The 27,175-nt window shown below is 44.6% G+C and overlaps 1 protein-coding gene across 1 annotated transcript; it reads right to left on the reverse strand.

Annotated features, from left to right (window-relative positions):
- Positions 1 to 14,124: 14,124 nt before the first annotated feature.
- Positions 14,125 to 26,272, reverse strand: FAM110C (family with sequence similarity 110 member C). Its single transcript, XM_033143013.1, has 2 exons — positions 24,645 to 26,272; positions 14,125 to 14,551 (listed from the first exon to the last, which is right to left on the reverse strand). The coding sequence occupies exon 1, from the start codon at positions 25,752 to 25,754 to the stop codon at positions 24,669 to 24,671; it is 1,086 nt and encodes a 361-aa protein (XP_032998904.1). The 5' UTR covers positions 25,755 to 26,272; the 3' UTR covers positions 14,125 to 14,551; positions 24,645 to 24,668.
- Between the last annotated feature and the right edge of the window lie 903 nt (positions 26,273 to 27,175).

Below are 27,175 nucleotides of genomic sequence, written 5' to 3' on the forward strand. Positions count from 1 at the left end.
TCATAAATTCCCATCCCCTTTTGCTATGCCCTCTGTGCTTCTCACAGCAACCAGAAGCATTTTAAAATGCAATATGGCAACTCGTCCGTTTTCAGCGAAACCTTTAAATTAATGTTTGCCGAACTTACAATAACTAAAGTACGCAGTGCAGTGGTGCTATGCAAGTGGGATGTTGGAGCTGAAGTCCAGGTCCACTCATCAGAATGAGCAGAAGCCCATTATATACAACCAAGTTGGATTGCCACATTTTGAAGGAATCGAAGAAGAAGAAGAAGAAGAAGAAGAAGAAGAAGAAGAAGAAGAAGAAGAAGAGTAGTTTGGATTTGATATCCCGCTTTTCACTACCCGAAGGAGTCTCAAAGCTGCTAACATTCTCCTCCCTTTTCCTCCCCCACAACAAACACTCTGTGAGGAGAGTGGGGCTGAGAGACTTCAAAGAAGTGTGACTAGCCCAAGGTCACCCAGCAGCTGCATGTGGAGGAGCGGAGACGCGAACCCGGTTCCCCAGATTACGAGACTACCGCTCTTAACCACTACACCACACTGGCTTACCATATTACCATCTCAAGAGATGGGGGCATCTAAGATCATTTGATGTCGGTGAAATACTGATTACCATTTAAAGACACACACCCCAAGAGAATGTTAAGTCTAAAATGACCTACTGCTCCACTGAGAGCATAACTTCAATTGAATGCATCTTTTACAACTATGCTGAGAAAAATACATATTGTTGCACACCAAATTTCTTACCCAGGGTTTGGTTTCCTTGGAGTGAGGGACAGTGGAGGTTATGGCTTATTAACACATAGATGCAACCTGAGCCTATGATGGTGGGGTTCACAGTCTTAGCACCCTAAAACGGTCTTGCTTTTCCCATAGCCAAAGCCTTGGATTCAAACAGAACTCAAACATAGCTGTCAAACATTGTTCTGACTCTCCAGCTTGCTGCTTTAACTTCTAGGTCACATCACTGCAAAACTCTACTCCAAACTCTGGCTTTGTCTGTTGAGGGAGGGGGCCCCACCTGGCCCCACCCATTTGCCATACCCCTTAATCCCCCTTCACCTCACCAGGAAGCCAATTGGGCTATTTCCGGGAATTAGAAGGCTTGATTAGATTTTCACACTTTCTGGATCCAGGGATTAGAGGTGCCTGTCATACAGTTTAACACTCCAGGCTCAATACTATGTATGCTTTCAATCTATTCCCCAAACTGTGGGCAGTTATCCTTCCTACAAAGGTAGGAAATCCCAGTTAATACTGCCTCCCAGCATCCTGTGCTCCTATTTGCTCCCTCAGTCAAGGTTTGGGGTAGGACCATACTTTCTGGGAAATTGTGGTACTCCAGAAATTTTGATGATTTAAATCCAAATATCCTCAGTGTGTGGGTTAGGCTCATATTGGAGTTTGTGGCAATTTCAAATATAAATTATCCTAATAAATAAGACAAATAATATATTTTCTTTTTATGTATTCTTACATTTCCGTAGGGTGAGCCGTGCTCAGTATTGATGGTTTTAAGTGTTAGAAAAATATCACAGATATTCGGATAAGAGAATGAAACATTTTTTAGTCAGAAGGTGGGTGTTGATGTGAAGACTCCAGACCTCCCAAAGAGAGAGATCTGACATAATGTATTACAATTCCTCAAGTGCTGTTTTGTAAATATGTAGGCGCCAATAGGTATCATGACTGAACTGAGGGCTGGGGGACGTGTTGCAGTGTGTAGTAAACAGACAGTTAATTGTTAAAAGGTTGTGGGGGGGATAAGGAGTAGATCAACGTAAATAGTAATAATAATAACAAGAACAGAATGGGGAAAGAAATCACCCCATTGGCCATGGTTGCAGTGGAACGTCCTATCAGCAAGCAACATTATCAAGAGCTGCACCTTCTGCTTCTTTTCATAGCTTTTAGAGAAGTAGCATTAAAGAAAAATGTGTGCTAAATTAACAGAGGGAGTTGTTTTGGGACTACAACTCCCATAATCCCTAGCTAACAGGACCAGGGATGATGGGAATTGTAGTCTCAAAACATCTGGAGGGCCGAGTTTGCCTATGCCTGGCGCAAAATGCACATTGAACACATTTTAAAATAGAAATTCACAACGCAGAAAGGTACAGAGGAAGGTTTTCCATTTAGGAAGGAATGGATTGAACTCTTATAATGGTGCCCCCAATGAGGGCCCTTATCTCTGCCCCCTTTTCCCTTACCTATTGGGGCACAGTAGGAGCGGTGAGAGTTTGTGGTAGAACCCACAGCAGAGCTTCCTACAGGTGAAACTTAAAAAATTAGAATATCGTTGAAAAGTCCATTTATGTAAGCAATTGTTTTCATTAGCTACTGGAGTTTAATATATGAGATAGACTCATGACATGCAAAGCGAGTTATGTCAAGCTTTTATTTGTTATAATTGTGGTGATTATGGCGTCCAGCTGATGGAAATCCCAAAGTTGAGATTTTTAATTTGGGGTTCTCATCAGCTGTACGCCATAATCATCACAATTATAACAAATAAAGGCTTGACATATCTCGCTTTGCATGTCGTGAGTCTACCTCATATATTAGTTTCACCTTTTAAGTTGAATTACGGAAAGAAATGAACCTTTCCACGATATTTTAATTTTTTCGAGTTTCACCTGTACATGCAGCCTCAAGCATGTGCACAGCATCCAGGCACAGTAAAAGCTATGGGAACTATATCCCACATGCTTTTCGGCTTATTTGGAATTGATGCTGCCATGAGCATTCTCTAGAATAACAGGAACCACGCATAACTTGTAAAAATGTCACGAGTGTAGCTACTTTCCTCTGCCATATCCTGGGGTATGCAATTAATATGCAAAATACAAGAATTTTGGGTCCCAAAATGTGTTCCTTTTATCCACAAGCCATGATTGCATGCCAGATGGGATAAGCTGGCCAGTAAAAGAAACAATGTGTTATTTTAAGAAACAGCCATATTTAGTCCTGCAATAAGTGGCTGCAATTCCCAGTGGGAACTACATTTCTTTTCCTCTGGATGACAGATCTGGATTACGTTTCAAGTCCTTTTGTAATTACTTCTGAGTAATTTGGACAGTGTGTGCAGCCCCTGTGCGTATCCTGCTCAGTGGGAGATGATTAACCTCTTTTCTTCTTTTCTGATGGAAAGAGGATGAAACGAGTTCAAAAGAACGATTCCCCCTCCATTCTGTTCATAAATTCATTATAAAGGAAGTCTCAGGCTTGAGCTGAGACATTGGTGGAGGAATGAATAATGTTCTCTGCTGCAGCATTTAAACTTTAAAAAATAAAAGCTGGATTCAGTCAAATGCCGCAGACAATTACACAGGGACCAAGAGTACCAATGGCTATTAGATGGGTTGGCTACACTGAACAAGGGCAATTTAAATCTTAAAGCCTCCCAGAAGAAGGTAAGGCAGAGAAGAGAAACAGATGGTAGTTCTTATTAAGAGCTGATGGTTGCGAGCCATTGTTGCCTATAGCACGAATACTCATTCCACGATTGTCTGAGGTCCATTAACATTTTCTTCATTGCCTCCATAGCACTCTTGATGCCACATCCACATTCACTGCAAATTTTCCAGCACATTGTCTGTTGCAACATTGTGGGATCGGTTTCAGTTGATTTGGCACCGTTGACACAGACAAGGCGCATGCGATGACTCCACCACCAACATGCTCCCTCATCCGTTATTCCTCTTGGCATACTAAAGATTGCTTAGGGGTATCACCAGGTGGAGTCACTGCCAGTCAACGTTGCTGACATCGATGGGTGGAGAATGTTGATGGGCGGGTGGATCAATGGCCTGACATGCTATGTTACGGTAGATCACCCTCGTTGTTGATAAACTTGGTTAGCTGCAGTTCAATTTTAGTATTAATTTCATAGGTTGGAACACTCTGAAAGGCTACATCACACTTTATAGTTTTTAGAGTACACCTAAAAATAATAATGTAAAGATGATATGAGTGCTCACTAGAAGGACAGATCCTGAAGTTGAGGCTCCAGTACTTTGGCCACCTCATGAGAAGAGAAGACTCCCTAGAAAAGACCCTGATGTTGGGAAAGATGGAAGGCACAAGGAGAAGGGGACGACAGAGGATGAGATGGTTGGACAGTGTTCTCAAAGCTACTAACATGAGTTTGGCCAAACTGCGAGAGGCAGTGAAGGATAGGCGTGCCTGGCGTGCTCTGGTCCATGGGGTAACGAAGAGTTGGACATGACTGAATGACTGAACAACAACAAAGATTTGTGTTCATTCATCAGATTGTCTGCTGCAGCTCTCTGGCAAAGTGTACACTCAGTGATATGTCCAGTGATGATGATGATTATTATTATTATTAACCTTTTGAAAAATGACGTTCACAAACATTTCAACCATGTACATGTGACTTGAAATGAGTAACTGCTCTGCTTGAATTAGCTTGTAAGCTCTGTTGCGTAATGAAAACTTATGAGTAACTCTGATATGGTGGGTGATGGCAAGGAGAAGGTGATGAATGTCAGCAACCCTATAGGTTGGCAACAAATAATCACAGAATAAAATGAGGCTGAATGGACAAAATTAGGTGGCACCATTTCCCTCAGCCTGCCAAGTCTCTCACCGCTTAGGTATATAGGGAACTCACTGTTCAAGCTACCTGCCACTCCCTGACGTTTACTTCCAGATTAATAACTCCATGTCAGAACAATAAAACAACTTCAGTGGAGTGGATTAATCATTCACCAAGCCCTGCATTTGGTCTCCAGCAGCAGCCATAAGTTCATAACAGAAGAAGAAGAAGAGTTTGGATTTGATATCCCGCTTTATCACTACCCTAAGGAGTCTCAAAGCGGCTAACATTCTCCTTTCCCTTCCTCCCCCACAACAAACACTCTGTGAGGTGAGTGGGGCTGAGAGACTTCAGAGAAGTGTGACTGGCCCAAGGTCACCCAGCAGCTGCATGTGGAGGAGCGGAGACACGAACCCGGTTCCCCAGATTAGAAGTCTACCACTCCTAACCACTACACCACACTGGCTCTAACAGAGTATTTTATTCCCTATCATTTAACACTGACCTTCCTTCATTTTAAACTTGAGATACATTAGCTTGAACTCGTTTTTGTTGACCTGTCAACCCTACTAGCCCATGTGACACCAAAGACTGACCTTCAGGAAAAATGCAGTTGATAAATGCCGGTGCTTTTTATCTTGGGGTTCCAGGTCAACCCCAGACAGATAACGACGACCCATTTCACATTGCCGACAGAATAAAGACTGAAATGCATTCTGTGGCTTGCTGTTACAAATGGAAGCAAAAAGAGCTGCTTCTGTTCTGTCAAACAGAAACTGTTGGATGCAACAGCTGTTGCCTTCATGCTCTGCTTGTGGGTTTCCAAGAAACATCTGGATGACCACTCTTTGAAGCGTGATACTAGACCACATGTAATTTTGGTCTAATCCAATAGGACTCCTCCTTTGTTTCAAACCCTAAACCCTTCATAGGATCTGCATAATGAAGGAAGACATGGCTTCACCTGGAGCATCCCCCCCCCCCAGAGAGTCTATGCAATAATCTGCAGCCAGCTCCTGCTGGTTGGAAGCTTGCAAGTTGTGTGCACAGTTTTCTTAATATATATATTTTAACGCACTCTTGCCCACTTGAAGATTTATTCCCTCTCCCTGCCACCAGGGTTAGGGGCAGGCTAACCACAAGACTTCAGGTTGTTCATGTTAATCTTGCAACCCTAATGACAATGCGCTCGCAAATGTGCACATGAGCATGCCCCCACACATAGCAACAGTATAAACACAATCCCCCCCGAAAAACCCAAATTTGGTTCTGTGTGTGTATGCATAAAATTTACAAATAATATATGCAGAATTTAAAAATAACAACAACACAGCAACATATGAACATAAATACCAGTCAGAACCTTATTCCTTTTTCTTCCCAGATAAATTTGTACAAGCCTTTAGTAGCCAATATTCACATCTTCACATCTGGGTTCCTGTAATGCCTGTTTGGATTACGGGTCATTAATTTTCACCCAGTGCTTTCATGGCAAATGCCAGCATCTAGTCATAAAGTTGGACTTTGTACTTACTCCCTGATAAAATTACATCCATGTGCACTCAACCTTTTTCACAGCGAAGGAACTAGTTGTGGATAAATATATGGCAGTTATAATAAAAATGTGTGCAACTGTCATGAATCTAAGCTGATTGTCTTCCGTTATTCCATACAGTAAAAAGTAAGGGGATGGTTTGTGACCTTGCAGCCTCGTCTTTCATTTTTTAGTTTTCAAGCCTTTGAGAAGACTTGTGTCCTAAAGATAAATGTTAGTATTACATTTTTAGTATTATATTTTTATCCCATCTTTCCTCCAATGATCTCAAGGTGGTGTACATGGTTGTCCCTTTCCCCATTTTATCCTTACAACAACCCTCATCTCGCTTCAGGCAGAGGGAACCAGTGTCTGTCCACAGACAGCTTTCCGGGTCATGTGGCCAGCATGACTAAACTGCTTCTGGTGCAAAAGAACACCGTGATGGAAACCAGAGTGCACGGAAATGCCGTTTACCTTCCCGTTGTAGCGGTACCTATTTATCTACTTGCACTGGCGTGCTTTTGAACTGCTAGGTTGGCAGGAGCTGGGAAAGAGCAATGGGAGCTCACCCCATCGTGGGGATTTGAACCGCTGACCTTCTGATCGGCAAACCCAAGCGGCTCGGTGGTTTTGACCACAGCGTCACCCGCGTCCTTCCCATACAGTAGAGCCGGCTAAGACATGGTGACTGGCCCAAGGTTGCCCACAAACGTCATGGCTGAGTTGAGATTCACCCTGGTCCTGGTTCAATGTTCTAACCACTACACCACACTGTCAAACTATACCAAGCAAAATCCCCATAACAAAACAGGCACTTTCTACTCTGACCTCTTCTCATCTTCTTATCCCCCCAGGAGGAAATTACTTGCACAATGCATGCACTGTGAATTTGTCACCTCTGCACTAACTAACCAAATGAGGAATGGGCTTCACAACAAATGAGGATGTCATGAGGAGAAAGGAGGTGAGTCAACAGTTCAGGGCTACAGTTTACATGATAAACGTTAGTGAAGGAGCTTTGCTAATTAGTCTGTTTGCTCTTATCTCAAACCTTCCCACTGACTTCCCTCTGCAAACTCTGTCTGCACACTCTCCCAGCTTCTTTCTAATCCTCCATGAAATTTACTATTCTCTACCAACTTGTAGTTTCTCCTGACACCTTTTTATCCCTTACTCATCCTTGTTTGCTATCAAAGCTGCTTAGGAGATTACAAGTGCAGATAGGAATGTTTTCTCTTTGCTGCATGCAGTGGATCTTGAAGGCATGCACTGTCAGGAGTATACATGCTGGAACTCACCATGAAGTTGTTATGGTAAGTTGCCGGGGGACTCAGGGCAGCCCTGAACAGAGGACGGTTTGACAACAGCCGTGTTCACTGCCTGTGGAGGTGCCAAAAACTATGGCAAGCTCCCTAGCTGGTTTGGGGTTCTGGTGCAGGCCAAATGAATGCACCCTTGGCTCCCTCATTCTCTTAAGATTCAGGCGGATGGCTAGAACAGCTTGGAAGGGCCCTCGCACAATGTGTGTGTGTGTGTGTGTGTGTGTGTGCAACAGTAGGAGCCTGGCTGGAAAGCTTAAAGTCCGCGGCTACTACAAGGGAGAGGGACTGAAGAAAAGAAGATACGAATTGGCCTTGCCGCGTAGTGTGACCAATCGCAGCTAGGAGCTAGGTGGACTCATCGATCTGAAGAAAAGTGTAGACTCCCACATGCTGGTCAGCTTCCATTTTGACTTGAAATGTTCGTTTTGGGCTTCTCTGAAGTATGTAAAGGCAAGAATCAGGCAGGGAGAATGCAGGCCTGCAACAGCGCCCAGCTGAGAGGTGTCGGAACTGCGCTCTGGTTTGCCCTGGCTAAAAAAAAGCTCTGCATCTGTTAAAAATCACCAAGTCTTTCAATGCGCCTAGTTGGGAGCAGGGGCTAGGGACATAGGAAGCAGCTTTATATAGCATTAGGTCATTGGTCTGCCTTGCTCAGTATTGTCTATGCTGATTGGCTGCAGTTCTCCAGATAGGAGTCATTCCATACCTAACAGGTGCTGAATTGAGACCTTGTGCCTGCCAGGCATGTGCCCCACAGACCTATGGTTCCACTCCGTACATTCATTCTACAAACCATTTTGGTGAACAGCTGTGCAATGTGGTTTAAGCAATTAAATGGAGTTTATCACGGGAGTATGAGCTTTGTAGGAAGAAGAAGAAGAAGAGTTTGGATTTGATATCCCGTTTTTCACTACCCGAAGGAGTCTCAAAGCGGCTAACATTCTCCTTTCCCTTCCTCCCCCACAACAAACAATCTGTGAGGTGAGTGGGGCTGAGAGACTTCAAAGAAGTGTGACTAGCCCAAGGTCACCCAGCAGCTGCATGTGGAGGAGTGGCGACGCGAACCCGGTTCCCCAGATAACGAGTCTACCGCTCTTAACCACTACACCACACTGGCTCTCAAGGAAGCTGTGGTCAATTACATCTCCCCGGTGAATATGCCTGGATGATATCTGTGTTTTCCATACATGGATCAAATTGCCTACTTACATTATTACTTGCACGCAGAAAACCGTCTCCCATGAATATGCAGAAAAAAACATACTGTGTAAAGCTGCCCATATTCTCATAGAGTTTAAAGAGGAAGGAAGCCCTCTCCATCATTAGCTTGTCACATAAATAAAGAACTGCACAACACACTGTGAAGTGGATTACATTTGTGGATTAGCAGCCTTAACAGTATAGCTTTTATCCTTGTTTAATGACCTCTTGCCATGTTAGCAGCCTTTTGTGTGGATCAGGAACCAACCGTGATGTCAATGAAGTGATGATGCAACTTTTTATAATGGAAAAATATATTTGTTTCACAAAGCAAAAAGTAAAACAACAACACACACCTTTTAGGTTTCCCCTAAGCACTGAGGAGATTTGAAAGAAATGCATATTTTCCAAATTCATTATATACATTATATACACCCACAATGAGACAAATGATACTATCAGAACATCTAAAGGGGGGGGGGAGAGACTTCAGATATTGAAGTCAGAATATCTCTATCTAGTGACTCACTAGTACATTTTCCTTAGATACATACTATTACTTACATACATTTTTAAATTAGAAATTAAAGTGCTAGCTTAGTTCCCCAGCACTGGAATAAATTACAGCAGGATACATTTCATCTTTGCTCCCATGCAGACATATTTACACATACAGACTTCCTATTTAACAAGATTCCCAATCATTTCAATGGCAGGAGAGGATCTGCATACATAAAGTAATTTATGTGCAGAGCAGTTCCCTGCATTGAAATGTATGTGGACCAGATAGGAGCTTCTGCATTAAGACCAGATCAAAGACTTGAGGCAGTGGGGTGCATCATTAACAGAAACCCCCTCGCCCAGTGCCTCTGATGACAGAAGACGCACAAAATTGCTCACTAGGTGCTTATTTCACTTTCTGTAACAAGGTTAGCTTTTCTTTGGTGCAATATGGCAAGCATTTGGAAGAGCTTATTTGCTTCATCAAGAAGAGGTGAAGACATCAAGAAGAGGTGAAGACATCAAGAAGAGGTGGCAAGAATACACAGAGGAATTATACCAGAAAGATATGGAGGTCTCATACACCCCAGGAAATGTGGTTGCTGACCTTGAGCCAGACATCCTGGAGAGTGAAGTCAAATGGGCCTTAGAAAGCCTCGCTAACAACAAAGCCAGTGGAAGTGATGATATTCCAGCTGAACTATTTAAAATTTTAAAAGAGGATGCTGTTAAGGTGCTGCACTCAATATGCCAGCAAGTTTGGAAAACTCAGCAGTGGCCAGAGGATTGGAGAAGATCAGTCTACATCCCAATCCCAAAGAAGGGCAATGCCAAAGAATGCTCCAACTACCGCACAATTGCACTCATTTCACACGCTAGCAAGGTTATGCTTAAAATTCTACAAGGCAGGCTTAAGCAGTATGTGGACCGAGAACTCCCAGAAGTGCAAGCTGGATTTCGAAGGGGCAGAGGAACCAGAGACCAAATTGCAAACATGCGCTGGATTATGGAGAAAGCCAGAGAGTTCCAGAAAAACATCTACTTCTGCTTCATTGATTATGCAAAAGCATTTGACTGTGTCGACCACAGCAAACTATGGCAAGTTCTTAAAGAAATGGGAGTGCCGGATCACCTCATTTGCCTCCTGAGAAATCTCTATGTGGGACAAGAAGCTACAGTTAGAACTGGATATGGAACAACTGATTGGTTCAAAATTGGGAAAGGAGTACGACAAGGCTGTATATTGTCTCCCTGCTTATTTAACTTATATGCAGAATACATCATGCGAAAGGCTGGACTGGATGAATCCCCAACTGGAATTAAGATTGCCGGAAAAAATATCAACAACCTCAGATATGCTGATGATACTACCTTGATGGCAGAAAGTGAGGAAGAATTGAAGAACCTTTTAATGAGGGTGAAAGAAGAGAGCGCAAAATATGGTCTGAAGCTCAACATCAAAAAAACTAAGATCATGGCCACTGGTCCCATCACCTCCTGGCAAATAGAAGGGGAAGAAATGGAGGCAGTGAGAGATTTCACTTTCTTGGGTTCCATGATCACTGCAGATGGTGACAGCAGTCACGAAATCAGAAGACGCCTGCTTTTTGGGAGAAAAGCAATGACAAACCTAGACAGCATCTTAAAAAGCAAAGACATCACCTTGCCGACAAAAGTCCGTATAGTTAAAGCTATGGTTTTCCCAGTAGTAATGTACGGAAGTGAGAGCTGGACCATAAAGAAGGCTGATCGCCGTAGAATTGATGCTTTTGAATTATGGTGCTGGAGGAGACTCTTGAGAGTCCCGTGGACTGCAAGAAGATCAAACCTATCCATTCTCAAAGAAATCAGCCCTGAGTACTCACTAGAAGGACAGATCCTGAAGTTGAGGCTCCAGTACTTTGGCCACCTCATGAGAAGAGAAGAATCCCTAGAAAAGACCCTGATGTTGGGAAAGATGGAGGGCACAAGGAGAAGGGGACGACAGAGGATGAGATGGTTGGACAGTGTTCTTGAAGCTACTAACATGAGTTTGGCCAAACTGCGAGAGGCAGTGAAGGATAGGCGTGCCTGGCGTACTCTGGTCCATGGGGTCACGAAGAGTCGGACACGACTGAACGACTGAACAACAACAATTTGCTTCATGGACTGACTCAAGTAGAGAAGCAAAAGAAATTTCACTTTACTCCACTTCTTGCAGTACTTGCCCAAGAACTAGTGCTATAAAAACCAGAACAAAACAAAGACGACGACAACAACAACAACACTTAACTAAGTTTTTCAGCTTTCAACAAGGGCCCTAACCACCATTATACCAAACACCACATATTAACATTGATGTAAGAGAATGTAGGGTGGAATCCTAGGCACCCTAGGGGCAGGGTTGTCCTCGCCCCCCTCAATATTTGTTGGTGTGGAGCTGAGTCCCCCCAACATTGAGGGGGCGGAGGAGGCCGAGTGTGGAGATGAGCACAGCGAAGCATCAGTGGTCAGCTCCTCCTGAGCGCAAGAGAGGAGCCGCCACCGGCTATTGAAGTCGCACGGTCCTGGGCTCTGGGCTCAGCCTCCTCCCAATGAATTGCACACCGTGCGTGTGATGTCACAGGGACATGTGACGCTGGGTTCCCTCATTATTGGGATGAATATTGGGTGGAATTCAGCATTGAGCTAATTTGGGAGTGTGTATGCAGATGAAGCTTACTTCTGCAACCGGACTCCCCCCACTTTCCTCTCCCTACGCACCCACTAAACTTGTTTCCCTCATCCCTCCAGAGCAGATGTAGGGGCTACGCCAGGGAGGAGGGGGCAGGGCAGTTCAGCTGAGCGAGGGAACTGCGTTCCGTGTGCGCGACAACTTCATTGAATTTCGCCAATCTGATGTTTCTTCATTAGGTGAAGAATTCATTGGGGAATCTCTGACTGAAGCATGCAGAAGCACAGGTGCTGGAATAGTATATATGTTTTAAAATAATCCCAATAATAATTCATTTTTAAACAGAAGACGAACCCTATAGGGTCTGAGCAAAGGCATACCTTGTCCATCTGTTCTCCAGAGGTGACAACCAAATGCCTCTCTAGGAAGCCCCAAAGAACGACCTGAAAGCAATAGCCCTCTCCTCTTGTTGTTCCCCCTTGCAACTAATTCCTTGTTACCTCTGATCCTGGAGCTATCATATACCCATCACCATTGAGGATCTCTTGGGAACAAGGGACACCGACATATTTTATGAAGCTGAGATATTTGGGAATCAGTTATATTTTGGCATCTAAATCAGGGCTGTAGAACTACAGCTCCCATCGTGATCACCTGTGACCATTGGCCGTGCAGCTTGGGGCTGCTGGGAGTTTGGAGTCCAACAACATATGGAGGACTATAGATTTGCCACCCCAGTTCCAAAATAAAATGATGGTTGGATCTCAGAACCCTATTCCTAAGTGGCCTCAATAGTGTACCTCACTAACATGAATTAGAAACCCAAGACCAACAGCAAGCCCACTCCTACTTTCTCAGACTAAGCCCCACTGAGTACAACAGTACTTGCTCTCAAGTACTTGAGTATAGGATTGCAGCCACACCCTTTTACTAAAATGGTAGAATTATGGGTCAGTGTTATCCAGGCATAACAATGTATATTGATCTCATAACAGGAACTGTTCTCTGTACTTCCAGTTGGACGATGCCAGCCTTGGAATGACTGATGGGCACAATCTGAGGAGCGGTCAAACACTTCCCCCTTTCTTTGTTAATAAAGCTAACCTGAAACTTTATGGCACATCAACGTGTCAATTAATCCAGCAATTTTGACTGCAGCATTTGGTTACTTAGCATGCCTCTCTTTTTTTTTCTTTAAGAATACAGGAATACAGTATCTGTTATCCATAATATCAGTCTTCCTTCCACTCCCAGATTCCACTTGCAGATTCATGTTATGGCTGTGCTAGTGTGTGTGAGAGAGAGGGGAGGGGAGGGAGAGAATGAGTGAAATAAAAGGGGAAGGCATGTTTGCACCTGCTTGCTATTGCAGAAACGACAGCCATTCCCAAGTGGCAAAGGAGCAAACCCTGTTTGGAAATCCACTCAAAAGTGGTCTTCTCACAGATGTGGCAAGCACCGTAGACAGTTATGTGCCTCCAGGCCTGTCTAGATCATCCATTTTACCTTGCAGTCTAGCCAAGTTGTGTGTGTTTTTTAAAGCAATGTCATTCCCTACCAAGGAGAACAGTTCCCTGTACTGTTTGGTAACGTACCATAATATGGCTCGATACTGTACACAAGTGGAAAGTGCTACCATACACACAGGAAGGGTAGTGGTGGTGGAGCTGTCGACTTACTTGTCCGGCTACATCCGGTATGCCACATTGTCTCCCTCTGGGGATTTTCTCTCAGCCTTTGGGACAGGGGATACGAGGAAACCACAGTTAAAAGAGAGGATGGGAAAAGAGAGAACCTGGCTTGTAGGGTCAGCAGGGAAAGCACAAGCTTTCTACGCAGAAGGTCTCCTTCAATCCGCAGCATCTCTAGGCAGAGTTGGGAATGGTTCCTGCCTGAAATCCTGAGAAGCTGCTGAGCTAAGGGGACCAGTGGTTTGACTCAGTGTAAGGCAACTTCTAATGCAACCCTGTCCACTGCATTTTTCTGGTACCCAGATTAGGTTTTCCTGGAGAAAACTCTTTTAAAAAAACCACACACCTACGAACACTGGATTCCAGGTGTTGCATGAAAAATAAGCAGTATGTGGGAGATCCCTCACGTGAAGAAAGAATGGATAACCCATATACACTTGAGAGACATGGTTTAGGAAAGCAGTTTCCTGTTACAAATGAAGGTGGAGGCTTTGTCACCAGAATCCCAACTTCAGGGAAACTTCACACCAAAGGTCATTCCCATGTAGGAAATCAACGTGAATATTGGGCAGCTGCACATATGCCTGTTTTGCCAGATGTGTGCATGGTGTGTTTATTCGTTAGGAAGCCACCGCTCAGTGCAGTTTCCCACAGCATGGCACACATGGCATTATGTTCCTCACACCTAACAGTGCACATGCAATTTGCTACTACAGAAGTGATACTAATCTAGGACATTGCCTTCTGTGAAAAGACACCCAGAGGTTACCAACGCTGGGTTTCTGCTTTGCTAGAAGATGGAGCGTCAGATAAATTCCGTATGCAGACCAGCATCTCTGTTCCCCTTCAGTATGTTGGTATTATGGGGCAACGACTTCTGATCCTTCGCCCTTTAGCTATGGCTGTTCCTTCTTTTCCAGGTGCTGGTATTGATTCCCATTTCAATTTGCGGTTCAGTCGTCTCATGGGACTCACTTGTGCAGGTGAGGAACCATGATAAAAAAAGGTTGCCACAGGTCCGTATTCCAGCATTTTGCTACAAGTCCATGTTCTCAGCCTCCATCTCAGTGGAATTCCTCCATTCTAAGAAAAGAAAGGAAAATGTTATTGAAATACTATGAAACACTTCATGCTGCCATTGAGCTATTTTTTTTTTATCCAGCCCATATAATGAGTACTGGAGTAGTATTTTAAAGCTTGACTGCATTGGTGGTTTACTATATAAGAAGATCTCTGCTGGATCAGACCAAGAGCTTCTCTTGTCCAGCATTCTTATCTTGCAACGGCCAACCAGATGCCTATGGAAAAACCCACAAGTAAGATCTGAGTGCAACAGCAGTCTCTTCACTTGTAAATCCAAGCAATTGTTATTCAGGCACATACTGCCACAGATACTGAAGGCAAAAAAAACCAAAACCACACACTTGAGGGCATGAAGTGAGGCTGGTGAGTGGTGTGCCAAGGGCCAGATAGAGGCCTGGATGGCTGCATTTGGTTCCTTGGCCTCGAGACTCCCCACTCCTGAATTATTTCACTGTACGGCACTGCCTGTTGTAACGAAACATGCCTCCTTTAAAAACGACGGCACGTACCTAAAGGCTTAAATGATAGAAACGGCTCCTTAACTAGCAACTCCTTGAGCTAAATTAGAATTCCAGCACTTCATCCAGGTCTGTTTTATTTATTCATGCAGTGTTTTACAAGTCATACTAGAACCCCATGAAAAATTAAGCTGCGGATATAAAAGATTCATGGCTTAAGCTCCTGACCCATTAAAAACTCAGAGATTTGTACTAGAGCAGTTCTCTCGGGGCACCTTAGCATACAGTCGAGTAACTACATGCATGGCCTGCTCAATTGCTCCTCTCTTTTCTTTGTCCGCTGAGGGACGGTGACATTCGTTGGAGGCCACGTAAGCAGCTCACCAGTCAACACTTCTTGAGTCTTGGCCACTGAGCTTTCATAAGCCCGCGGCCTACAAAACTCTCCTGCCCCCAAAGCTGAAGAGGGGCCCATTTGCTCACAGCTTGCTTTGCCTCCTTTTGCCCCTGCGTTAGCCCTCGGTTTTATTTTTATTTTAAGCAAATGTTTAGGCGACAAACGTAGCACAGCCCGGTTAAGCACAGCTCTGAAAAAGCAGCGGGAACCAAGTGAAACTCCGTAGGCACTTCCTAGCAATTGTCTGGGGATAATTGCTGTCAACTAGAACTCAGCCTTATAGGCCCTGATAGAAAAGCTCCCCTAACTGCTAGTTATTTGTTCTCTTGCAAATAGAGGCTTAGCATCCGCGTGGGTGGGATGTGCCTGGATTTTCAGCAATTATGGGTTGCATTCTCAGCAGGTGCAGCAAGGCAACCTCCCTCGGTTTAAATCACCAGCGCTTCGCTCAAAGACCCGAATCTTTTGTCGTTAACGTTAAACTCATGCCAATATGTGCTGTGTTTCTCAGGTTACTAGAACGATTCTGATTTTGTTGTGAAAATCATTCTTCCCTGGCAAGACTCCTGGGCAGTTAAGAGAACGGGCAGGAATTTAACAGGCGCAGCCTCTCTCAGCGCTGCGTAGAGGGGGAAAGGTGGCAAATCCAGCGAGATTTACTGGATGACTACTTGACCCAGTGGTATTTTACTGTGACGCGCATATATTTACATGGTAAGCTAATCGGCTGTGAGATATATTTTTCAAGTGGAAACTATTTTTCATATATCAGGAACTAAATCAGAAATCATGGGAAGCAGGAGAGTGGTAAAATTCTCCTCACCACCTGGCGAAATTAATGTGCAAGTGCCAAAATTTTAACCACTGGTGCCGGAACTGCGTGCTCTTGAGTACCCCCAGGGGGGAAAAACACACTGGTTGCATTTTTGTACAAGGCAGCTTCAAAGACTGTTTGTGCAGACATCACATTAGAGAGATCTTAAATGTAGTTAAAAGATTGGTAGCAGGCAGCAACTCCCTCTCGCTCTTCCTTTGGCAGCATTACTGATAGTGTGGTCGCCATGGAGTGGAGTAGCTTGGGGAGCAGGTGGCGCTGTGGTCTCAACCACTGAGCCTCTTGGGCTTGCCGATCGGAAGGTCGACGGTTCGAATCCCCGAGACGGGGTGAGCTCCCATTGCTCTGTCTCAGCTCCTGCCAACCTAGCAGTTCGAAAGCACGCCAGTGCAAGTAGATAAATAGGTACCACTGTGACGGGAAGGTAAACGGTGTTTCCGTGCACTGTGGTTTCCGTCATGGTGTTCCATTATGCCAGAAGCGGTTTAGTCCTGCTGGCCACATGACCCAGAAAGCTGTCTGTGGACAAACACCGGATCTCTCAGCCTTAAAGCGAAATGAGCACTGCAACTCCATAGTCATCTTTGACTGGACTTAACCAGTGGAACAGCACTAACTGTGGATAATGGTAAGCATTAGCTCTATTGCAAGCCAGTTCCAACTCTGGTTGAAAGCTAGAATTCTCTGGATTTCAGTCAGGGGCCTTTCCCAGCCCTACCTGAGGATATCTGGAATCGAACCTAGAAGCTCCTGTGGGTAGACAACCAGCTCTGCCACTGACCTATGACTTTTTCTTCTCTGCCACCCACTGTGCATTTTGCCTGTGCTTCAGAGGGTGGTGTTCTCCTCATTCCCTATATAAAGGAGGGTGAGCCTGGTTTATCAGAGCACTTAAAAGCAATCACCTCATTTTAGGGCTTTGATCTGTTAATTAAAAAGAAATATTATATGACTCTTACCAGTTGGGCTGCTGGAAATCTTAGCAAACTAATTACAGTGCACATCCAGAACAAAGTTTGCAAAGAGCCACGGGTGTTTAACTCTACAAACCCTTAATCAGTTCCACAGACATTACTGGACATGAACGCACGAGGACAAACTCAACGTGCAGGCTTTGCCATCTAGATTGCAAGTAGGGTATCCTTCTGCCCCAGGGTGTTTTTGTTTTTTTAATATGCACTCTGTCCCAAGCCACAGTTACGATTCTTTCTGCTAGCTGCCTTTCTTTAGAAGTGCAGGGCCTGATAAAACTGCTAACAGGTACAGGCATCTCTGTTTGCTCTCTGGACAAGGGCCAATATTTGCAGGAAGTCAAGGATGTGTTGTTTCATGGCAGGAAGTTCCCAGCCTTGCAAAACTAGGCCTGGATTACAGAGCCGCAGGTGTACGACTCTCAAACGGCTCATCCTCTGACTAATCAATTGTGTAAATAACGTGGTGATGAATTATATCTGGGCATTTTGTAGTTTAGATTAACAGAGATTACCTGGTCTAAAAGGGTGTGTGTGTGTGTGTTGCCTCCATGCTCTTAAAATACCTGAATGCTTTTAGTTTAATGAAAGCTTGTCTGTGTTAGCGAGTATCACAAAAAAAACCCAAACCTTTTGCAGGCACATAACAGTACATTTTACCACATTTATGCGAGCACAAAATGTGCAATTAGTTTCCAAGAATGTCCAACAGAGAGCCTTATTTGAACATTGTATGTCCTGGCTCTCAGATGGTCTTTACTATCATCCTCCTTCAGAGCCTTTATAAGTGCTTGCAAATTAGTAATTAGTGGTGCCCATTACAGCGGGTGTTGAAGCTTATGGGGTGACCACAAAGCTTATTGGATGACTGTGGACTGGTCAGTCCACCTCAGAGGATCCTTGTGAGGCGAATAAAATAGGTAAAGGGGGAGGGAAGCACAAACACTGCCCTGAACACTTTGAGGAGTGGACAGGATATAAAAATGCTAATAAAATTAATGTCTCTTGGAAGTTTACAAGTGGGACATTGGGATAACACCATTGCCCATTTCAGGTTCAGGAAGGGAGAAGGCTGTTTGTGTTATAATCTCTTAGGCTTTTTTTAAACCAAAAAAAACAAGTTTTTGGATTGTCCACCCATTTTAGAGATATGAACATGTTTTCTCGAAAGTCTTCTACAGGCTCAATGCCTTGATAATGTGGCGCATATGATGCTTGATTAACTATTTTGAAGAGTCTGCTCTGCACAGTTGGCTGTTTCCCAGTTGTGGCACAAATAGTTTTTTTATCTGCAATTGCTGGATGCCGCAAGTGGATGGTATTGATGAGCGACAGTGGACTTGTAAGGGTATGAAATAGGGGTGTGCGTGAGAGAGAGAGAGAGAGAGAGAGAGAGAGAGAGAGAGAGAGGTTGTGTTATATGTCTTAATATGCACATAAGCAGCAATTCTTGCCAACAGATTGCGGGTGGGATGGAGGCCCCACTCCACATACATTGTACTGGATCCTGAAAATCCTGTTGGTGGCTCATGGCTCTGAGTAAGCCATGACAGCAAGAGCCAGAGTTTGGTTTCCCCTCCACCCCCACCCTCTGAAATCCTGCCTAAATTTGCATCTTTAGTTATATATTAGTATGCACGTATTTTATGCAAACTGGTGTCCCAAATTTCTGAAGTAGCAAGTACCAGCAGGTTAAATGTATGATACCAGAACAGCCGCCATGCACCAAATAACAAGGAATTGTAGAGAATACCAGGACAGAAGCAGGATGGTCATACAATCTAGACTAAGGGGAATTTAAGAAGCATAGACTCTGTAGCATTCTCAGGTGAATAGCCAATCCCATCCTGCTTGCTTGCCCCACAGGGATCTACAATACCAGTGGAAGACATTTTGCCGCCTGAAGTAGAACCCACACGGTGCATCCTCTGTTTATTTTAAACAACTCTTGCTCCATCATTCACACACTGATTCCCGCCTTCATTGATACCTGAATCAGGCTGCTTCTCCCTGATGTATGGGCTGGGCCAATCCAAATTCTCAAAGTATCTGTTCTATCTACTCTCCTTAGGCATCTCTATCTGTCTCACTTGCAAGTTAAGTCCAACTAAATTCAGTGGGACTTACTCTTGGGCAGCAATGCTAAGGATCAGGACTGGGCCGTGATATTTTCTGCAACACAGACCAGACCAGCATTTAATTATAGAACCTTCTGTTTATTGACATGGGGAAGGCCTTTCATAAGAGCATAGGGAGAACTCCCTTCTGGGTCAGGTAAAAGGCACATCTAGAAGCCTATGGAAAACTCACAGGCAGGATTGGAGAGCAAGCACATTCTCCCCACTCGTGATTCTGAGCCGCTGGCATATTGCCTCTGACAGTGGAGGGACAAATTACTTAACATAATTTCGTAGGAGAAAAATTAATTCATAGTAAATCACATCTATTTTGCACCTGGTAGTGGTCTGGCATTGCAGGAGTCTGGCATTGCAGGAGCGGGGACAGGGCTAGCCAGGTGTTGTGTTTTTAAATAAATGCTTGACCTTAGTTAATCATGGAGAAATCTTCAGCTGCGTGCAGAAATGATTAGGATATACATGTGAGGTATTTCTGGTGAGGCTTCCCCACCTCTCGTAAAAAAACTTGTATTAGATTTATGAGAGAAAAAGCTATTATTACAGTTATTCATTTCCCCCAGGAACGGAGATAAAGAGATTTGTTGTTTTTGCTATGCTTAAAATAAAACCTTAATGGGAATCTGACCTCGGGCATTTCGGTTCTGCTACCTTAAAGAAAAAAAATACCGATGAACGTTTAACTATTTAGCATTCTGTACGGAAGTTATTAAGTGTTTTCTGCTTTGAACCCCACCCTACCCCACCCAAAGTTAACACCGTGGGAATCCTCTGCGTTGGAACATCAAGACCAGTGCCAGATTTATAATAATTATTATTATTATTATTATTATTATTATTATTATTATTATTATTATTTATTTATTTATTTATACCCTGCCCATCTGGCTGGGTCTCCCCGGCCACTCCAACAAATATTAAAATACAATACAAAGTCACAGATTAAAAACTTCCCTAAACAGGGCTGCCTTCAGGTATTTTCTAAATGACAGGTAGTTGTTTATCTCTCTAACCCCTGATGGGAGGGCGTTCCACAGGGCGGGTGCCACTACCGAGAAGGCCCTCTGCCTGGTTCCCTGTAGCTTTGCTTCTCGCAGTGAGGGAACCGCCAGAAGGATTTACGTACAAGATAAACAAGCTATAGCTTAGGGCCCCACTCTCTTGCCCCCCCCCAAATATACTTCTTCTTAATTGTATTTCACTACAGTGGTGCCCCGCTAGACGAAAATAATTCGTTCTGCGAATCTTTTCGTCTAGCGGTTTTTTCGTCTAGCGAAGCGGCAATGCAAACCGCGGTTTTCGCTAGATGAAAAAAAAAAATTCGTCTTGCGAGGCAGCCCCATAGACAATTTCGTCTTGCGGGGCAGCCTTCCGCTAGACGAATGCTTTCATCTAGCGAGTTTTTCGTCTAGCGAGGCATTCGTCTAGCGGGGCACCACTGTATTAATATACTTCTTCTTAATTGTATTTCAGTTCAACAATTACTTTGATAAAATACATATTTTGTTATGTGCAAATGGCTTTAGATACCTATTATGTCCATAAATTACCATATAGCATATATTCAACACAAAAAACAGCGACAACTTGTTGTTGACAAAGGACAGCTGGACATATAAAGGGCCCCATTACCTTCAGTAGCTTAGGGCCTCATCAAACCTAAATCCGACCCTGATCAAGAGTCACATCCTAGTGTACAGTCACAGCCATAACCCTAACTGACTGCGTTGAGAAAGAATATGGAGAGAGACTCAGTTTCCCCTCTGCTGATCAGGGGAATTCCTTAGCGTTTGGATCCTCAAGCCCAAATGGATCTAGACTGCTTTCCATTCAAATTACCTCAAGGGGATTAAATCAACGCATTTCCATTGCAGATTGCACATTTTGAAAATTAACGTCAGCAGACATAAAGGTAAACGTAAAGGGGCCCCTGACCATTAGGTCCAGTCGTGTCCGACTCTGGGGTTGCGGCGCTCATCTCGCTCTATAGGCCAAGGGAGCCGGCGTTTGTCCACAGACAGTTTTTTCGGGTCATGTGGCCAGCATGACAAAGCCGCTTCTGGCGAACCAGAGCAGCGCATGGAAACGCCGTTTACCTTCCCGCCGGAGCGGTCCCTATTTATCTACTTGCACTTTGATGTACTTTCGAACTGCTAGGTTGGCAGGAGCTGGGACCGAGCAACGGCAGCTCAACCCGTCACGGAGATTCGAACCGCCGACCTTCTGATCGGCAAGCCCTAGACTCTGTGGTTTAACCCACAGCGCCACCTGGGTTTTCACATTTTGAAAATTAACGTCAGCAGACATAGATAGCTGCAAAAGCTGTCTGCGATAGTAGAAGACGGGAAGGGAGGGAGGGAGGGAGGGAAGGCCAACGGATAAGGACTGGGCCCTTGGGAGGTTCTTAATTTGAAAGGGAGCTGCTAGGTGCCTGCTGGTCAGCGTTTTCTAAACAGTGCTGAGCTCTGTTCTGTGAGAATCAGGCTGTAATTAAACAATTGAGACTACACTTAATCGTGGCTCTGTGCTTGACTGTGGTTCTTTTAAATGCACCTTTTTAATCCAGATGCTATAAGTAGAGAAACCCTGTAATTTGCAAGGTGTAGGTGCAGTGGGTAAAATAGAGTAAGGAGACTTCAACTGTATACCTTCCCTTGCCAGGTCCATATGAGCTGCCCCTATGACTCTCTCGATGGCTGTGCACACACCATAGTTTTAAAAACGTATTTGATGCATGCGACTGTCTCCAGAAAAATAATAATTTGGGAACTGTAATTTGTTGAGGGTGCTTTAAGCACATTACTTCCCCCAAAGAATCCCGAGAACTAGTTTGTTAATGCTGTTGGGAACTGTAGCTGTGTGAGGGGTAAAGTACAGTTCCTAGGATTCTTAAGGGGAAGTTATATGCTTTAAATGTGCTACAAACGTGTGGGGTGCATGCCACCTATGTCTTGAAAGCGAATTATATGGAGATTCTAGATTCAGGTAGGCAACCGTGTTGGTCTGACGCAGTCAAATAAAATTTTGTTAAAAAATTTGTCCAGTAGCACCTTAGATACCAACTAAGATTGTTCTGGGTATAAGCTTTTGTGTATCTGAAAAAATGTGTATGCACACGTAAGCTTATAACCAGAACAATCTTAGTTGGTATCTAAGGTGCTACTGGACAATTTTTATTTTTTATTTTTTATTTATATGGTGATTGTTATATGTACTGTATTTTTAGTAACTGAAAAATAAGTAAACATTGCAAATTCTTCAGCTGGGAATTCCTCCATACAATGACTGCAACACAGACAAATGGGCCTCATTAAATCTGGAAAAGTGCAGGAGGACGGGCACCCAGTCCCTATCGGCCTAAAAACAACAACATGCAAGCATTCTGCCAGCTGTGCACAAGAGACACCAATGAGGTCCTTGTAGGTTATGGTCAGCTTCTGGACAGATCGTGGTGGCTTTGTTTAGCAGTTGACTATTCCAGCATACTAAAGGCTGCTGTGTCCCAGCCTTAGGATGCTTGCAGACATACCTGTCTACAAGAACACCTGGCCAGTTTATTTATCAAATGGTTTTCCAGTGTTTGTTTGTTTGTTTAACTTGAAACATTGCTCAGGATAGGGAAGGGTGTCGTTTTGTGGCTGTCACGTGGGACACCAAAGAGCACTCTGCACAGCCAGCTGTTTCTGGAAACAGGAAGAGCTGCTTGCTCCCAGCACATTCCTGCTTAGAAGAGAGCAAAGCAGTTGCTAGTTCTTGCAAAGCTCCTCCTGTGCATTGGTGCCCCTGCGAACACCCTAGAATGGATGAACTGGAGCAAAGGGGTGTAATCTGATGACCACTGAGTGCTTAATCTCTGTTCATTCCAGCAGGACTTGTAGTAAGCTTATCTGGATACTGGATTTTGCCCCTTGGTCAGGTGCCTGAAGACACATGTCCCTTGCCTTGATATAGCACTTGCTAGACACAGGGTCGGTTTTCACGCTCAGTGTCCCATTAGCACATCCAAAATCACATATGGAAACAGTGGTGCAACACACAGATAGAGATGGCAACAATTTCTGTATTCTCTGTACAGTATTCTGCATTTTACTTGCCACTGGGATTACTGGAATCACTGTCATTAGCTGTGCATACAAATGTTTTCTCACAAGGATAGATCACAGTTGCACAGACAGAGACGAAAAGGTCTAGTGCGATCCAGCCTTCTTTAAAATCAACACAAGCCAGGCCCAAGTCTGTGTGGAACTTTCCACAACTACAGGGCTTTTGCATGTTAAAGGGGTTTTTCTTTTAATCTCTCCTGTGAGTATACCTTCACCATAAGCACACTGTTTGCAAAGGAACCTCCTTGCAAGAAAGCATGGCTAGATTCACAAGCGAACGTCACCATCCCATCCATGTTTAGTGGGAAGTGAGTCCCACCAGGTTTAGCGGGATAAAAAATTGTAGTACGGAGGATTGCAAGCCTAATTGCTCAAAATTTGCTTTCTACGCAGCTGCAGCCATATTGCCCAGCTGCTATCACTTTGAGCAAAATGATTTAAATGAAATCAAGCAGCAAGAGAAATTCCACTTCAGAAAATGGGGGTGCCAGGAGACAGGTGGTACAAGCTATTACGGGGATATGACAAGAGCCGTGTAACTCAGCAAACCAGGTGAAATGAAGAAGAGGAAGGGAGACTGGCAAATATTTAATTTAGCATGGTTTGCTTGCATGTGCAAAGGGAGCCCAGACAGGGAGATGAGGCAGGGGACCAAAACGGACAGCTCCTAAACAGCAAGGGGTCCAGTTTGCTTATCTTGATTAGATATAATTAAGTCCTGGGTGGATTTCTAGCAGGAACATAGCAGGAACTTTGGTAAACAAGCTACTTGCCAGGCAGCAGACTGCAGACGTGACTTGTGACTTTTGACTTCCTTCTGAGGGTTTGATCCCACTCTAGCAAAGTAACATGACTTTTAAAAACTCAACTTAAAAGCCCTAGGATTCTATGTCATGAGAAGAAGAGAAAAACAACAACAACATTTCTGAAAAGCAGCTCAGGTGTACATACTGACGACATTGATCTGCATAGAATTTGAAACTCCAAATACAGCCATTGTGCCCAGTCGGCACATCATCTATAACTTTCCTCCCTGTCTTTGTAGATTAGGTCCTCCGTTCATTATGCCCCTTAGTATGGTTCCCCCCCCATGCAAGAGGTGAAGGGAAGAGGTCACTGTGTAAAGAAACACTCCAGATACATAAGATAATATAAGATGGGCATTGTTAGGTTTTACATACCCATTATCCTTACCTGGCTATGATGTTTTCAGAGGTACTATAACATGGTCTTAGCCTCCTTGGCTTTCTTACATGTGTACAGCCATTTGATTATCCGAGCATTGCGTTCAATTACCGACGTGCCAGTAGGGACCTGTTCTGTGAGCTCTTCTTCCAGGAGCCCATCGTCGCCGCTGTGCCTCGTGAAGTCGCTTTCCGATGTTGCCACACTGATGCTGCGGATGCGGAAGGAGAAGTTGTCAGAAGCCACCGAAAAGTTCTCTTGGCCAAGGTCCTCTATTACCTCAGTGTCCAGGCCACAGTACTTGAAGAACGTGTCAAACTCAGAGAAAGATTTCGAATACCGAGAACTAATGTCCGACTGGGACCGGTGCAGACCTTTCCGCCTCACCTCCTTGATCTCATGAGGGGCTACCGTCAAATCTGAGGCGTTTTCACATCTGCTGGTGAGGATGGCTGCTGGGCCTGTGTTTGGGGGCGCATTGTGTCCTGCCAGATCAGAGTTTTGGCTTGTGCCTTTGACCAAAATGGACCCTTCTGTTTCAGGGTCAGCGATATCTTCCTTCAGAATGGCCTTGGCTGCCTCAGAAGCCGACTGTTTTTCCTTGAAAGGACTCGGGAACAGCCTTCGGACCAGACTCCCACGAGCACTCTCGTGGCTTTGACCTCTCACAAACTCACATTTCTGGCGATAGATCACCAAAGAGTCCGGCCTAATCTGCCTCTTGGCGCTGCTGCGCCTCACGATCGGAAGGTCACCACGCTCAAGCGGAAGGGGGCCGGGATCCATGGCGTTGTTCAAGTTGGATGTGGCACGCTTCTCCTCAGGCAGGTGATTGTTGGCTTTCTTGCTCTCCACGGAGGTGCTCTCACTGCTGCTGCTCTCAGAAGCTGAGCTGAGTGCTGTGACCGGATCCTGCTTAGTGCCGATTACCTGCTGGCTTTTGACATACTTGGCCTTGTCTGCTGCCAGTCTTTCCACGGCACTTTTCCGGCCCGGGTTGCCCGCCTCCATCTGCTTGCGAAGGTATTCCGGGCCCTTGTTGAGCAGCCGCACTGTCAGCGAGGAATGGAAGCCAGAGATGGCATGCATTCTCACCGCGTGAGAGATTTCTGTTGGCATAGCAGGCAGCTCTCAGGTGTCCCACGAGCTCACTCACAGTTCAGGAAAAAAAGAAAAGCTGATTTCACAATCCCTGTCTCCCCGCTTTAAGTCCCAAGCCTTCATGGATAACAAATTCAGGGATCCTTCCCCAAAACAGCTAGCCCCTGCTGCTAGCTTGCTCTGTTTTTATTACTGTTATTTATCCTTGAAAGAAGAAAACTCCTCTCTGCTTTAGAAAAAGCCCAACTGTCTGCGCTTGCTGCAGACACTCTGACTGCACGCACCTCCACACAGCTGCTTCCTTGCACATTCACCTTTCGGCTGAGCCAACCCCTGCGAGCCAGACACAGCCAATCCTGTCTGAGCACCGAGGCCTCTCTGACATCACCCAGAGAGGGAGATGGCTCATTGACGTTAGAGGAGTGGCTCAGACCATCAACACTCCATTTGCCTCTAGCAAGGACAAGCCTTAATGAAAGTGTTTGTTTAGCATATGCTTTCAGCTGCCTCCTCCTACAGCAGCCAGGGAAGTCTCTCTCTGTGAATGAAAATACCGGAGGAGTCCTCCTGCAGCAAAAGGCTGAGGGACAGAGGTGCCTGGGAGAGAAATTAACTGGGTTTATAAAGGCCATGGGATTGCTTCTATTACTGTACAGTGGTACCTCGGGTTACAGACGCTTCAGGTTACAGGCTCCACTAACCCAGAAATAGTACCTCGGGTTAAGAACTTTGCTTCAGGAGGAGAAAATAAATCGCAAGGCGGCAGCACAGTAGCAGCGGGAGGCCCCATTAGCTAAAGTGGTACCTCAAATTAAGAACAGTTTCAGGTTAAGAACGGACCTCCAGAACGAATTAAGTTCTTAACCCGAGGTACCACTGTACCTGTTTTGTTATTTTGGAATATTTCCTGCAGCAACTCCAGAACTAGCCCTATTAAATATCTTCTGGGGTAACAACAACAGACACACACATAACAAGGAGCCAATAAGTCATTTACTCAAAGCAGCTAGAAATATCGGAGAACTATTAGGGGAAGTGAAACAGAAGAAGCAAAGGGTGCATTTTCTTTTACACTTTTTAACCAGAGATTAAAACCAAGCAACCTTTCTCATGCACATCATTTGCAATATCACTGAATTGCAGTCCTTCCTTCACCCAATGAATACCCTTCATTCTTTGCTTTAAAAAGCTATCAGGCAGCTCAACAGCTGCTGTGGCTTGCCCTGGGGATATGTAAAGCGATTGGTATCTGGAGATTTCCTACCTTGAAGTCAGAGGTGCTGTCAAGCTTGGTTCATTAATATATGTCAGGTGCTTAGGGACTCATCCTTACACAAGTTATTATTAAGGCATTTGACTGGAAGAAACAATTGTGACATTTGGAAACTGGCTGGTCAAATACTGTCAATGGGCCACCTATCATTTGACTCTATTCCAAT

This window comes from Lacerta agilis, chromosome 3, assembly GCF_009819535.1.
Source record: "Lacerta agilis isolate rLacAgi1 chromosome 3, rLacAgi1.pri, whole genome shotgun sequence".
NCBI lineage: Eukaryota > Metazoa > Chordata > Lepidosauria > Squamata > Lacertidae > Lacerta > Lacerta agilis.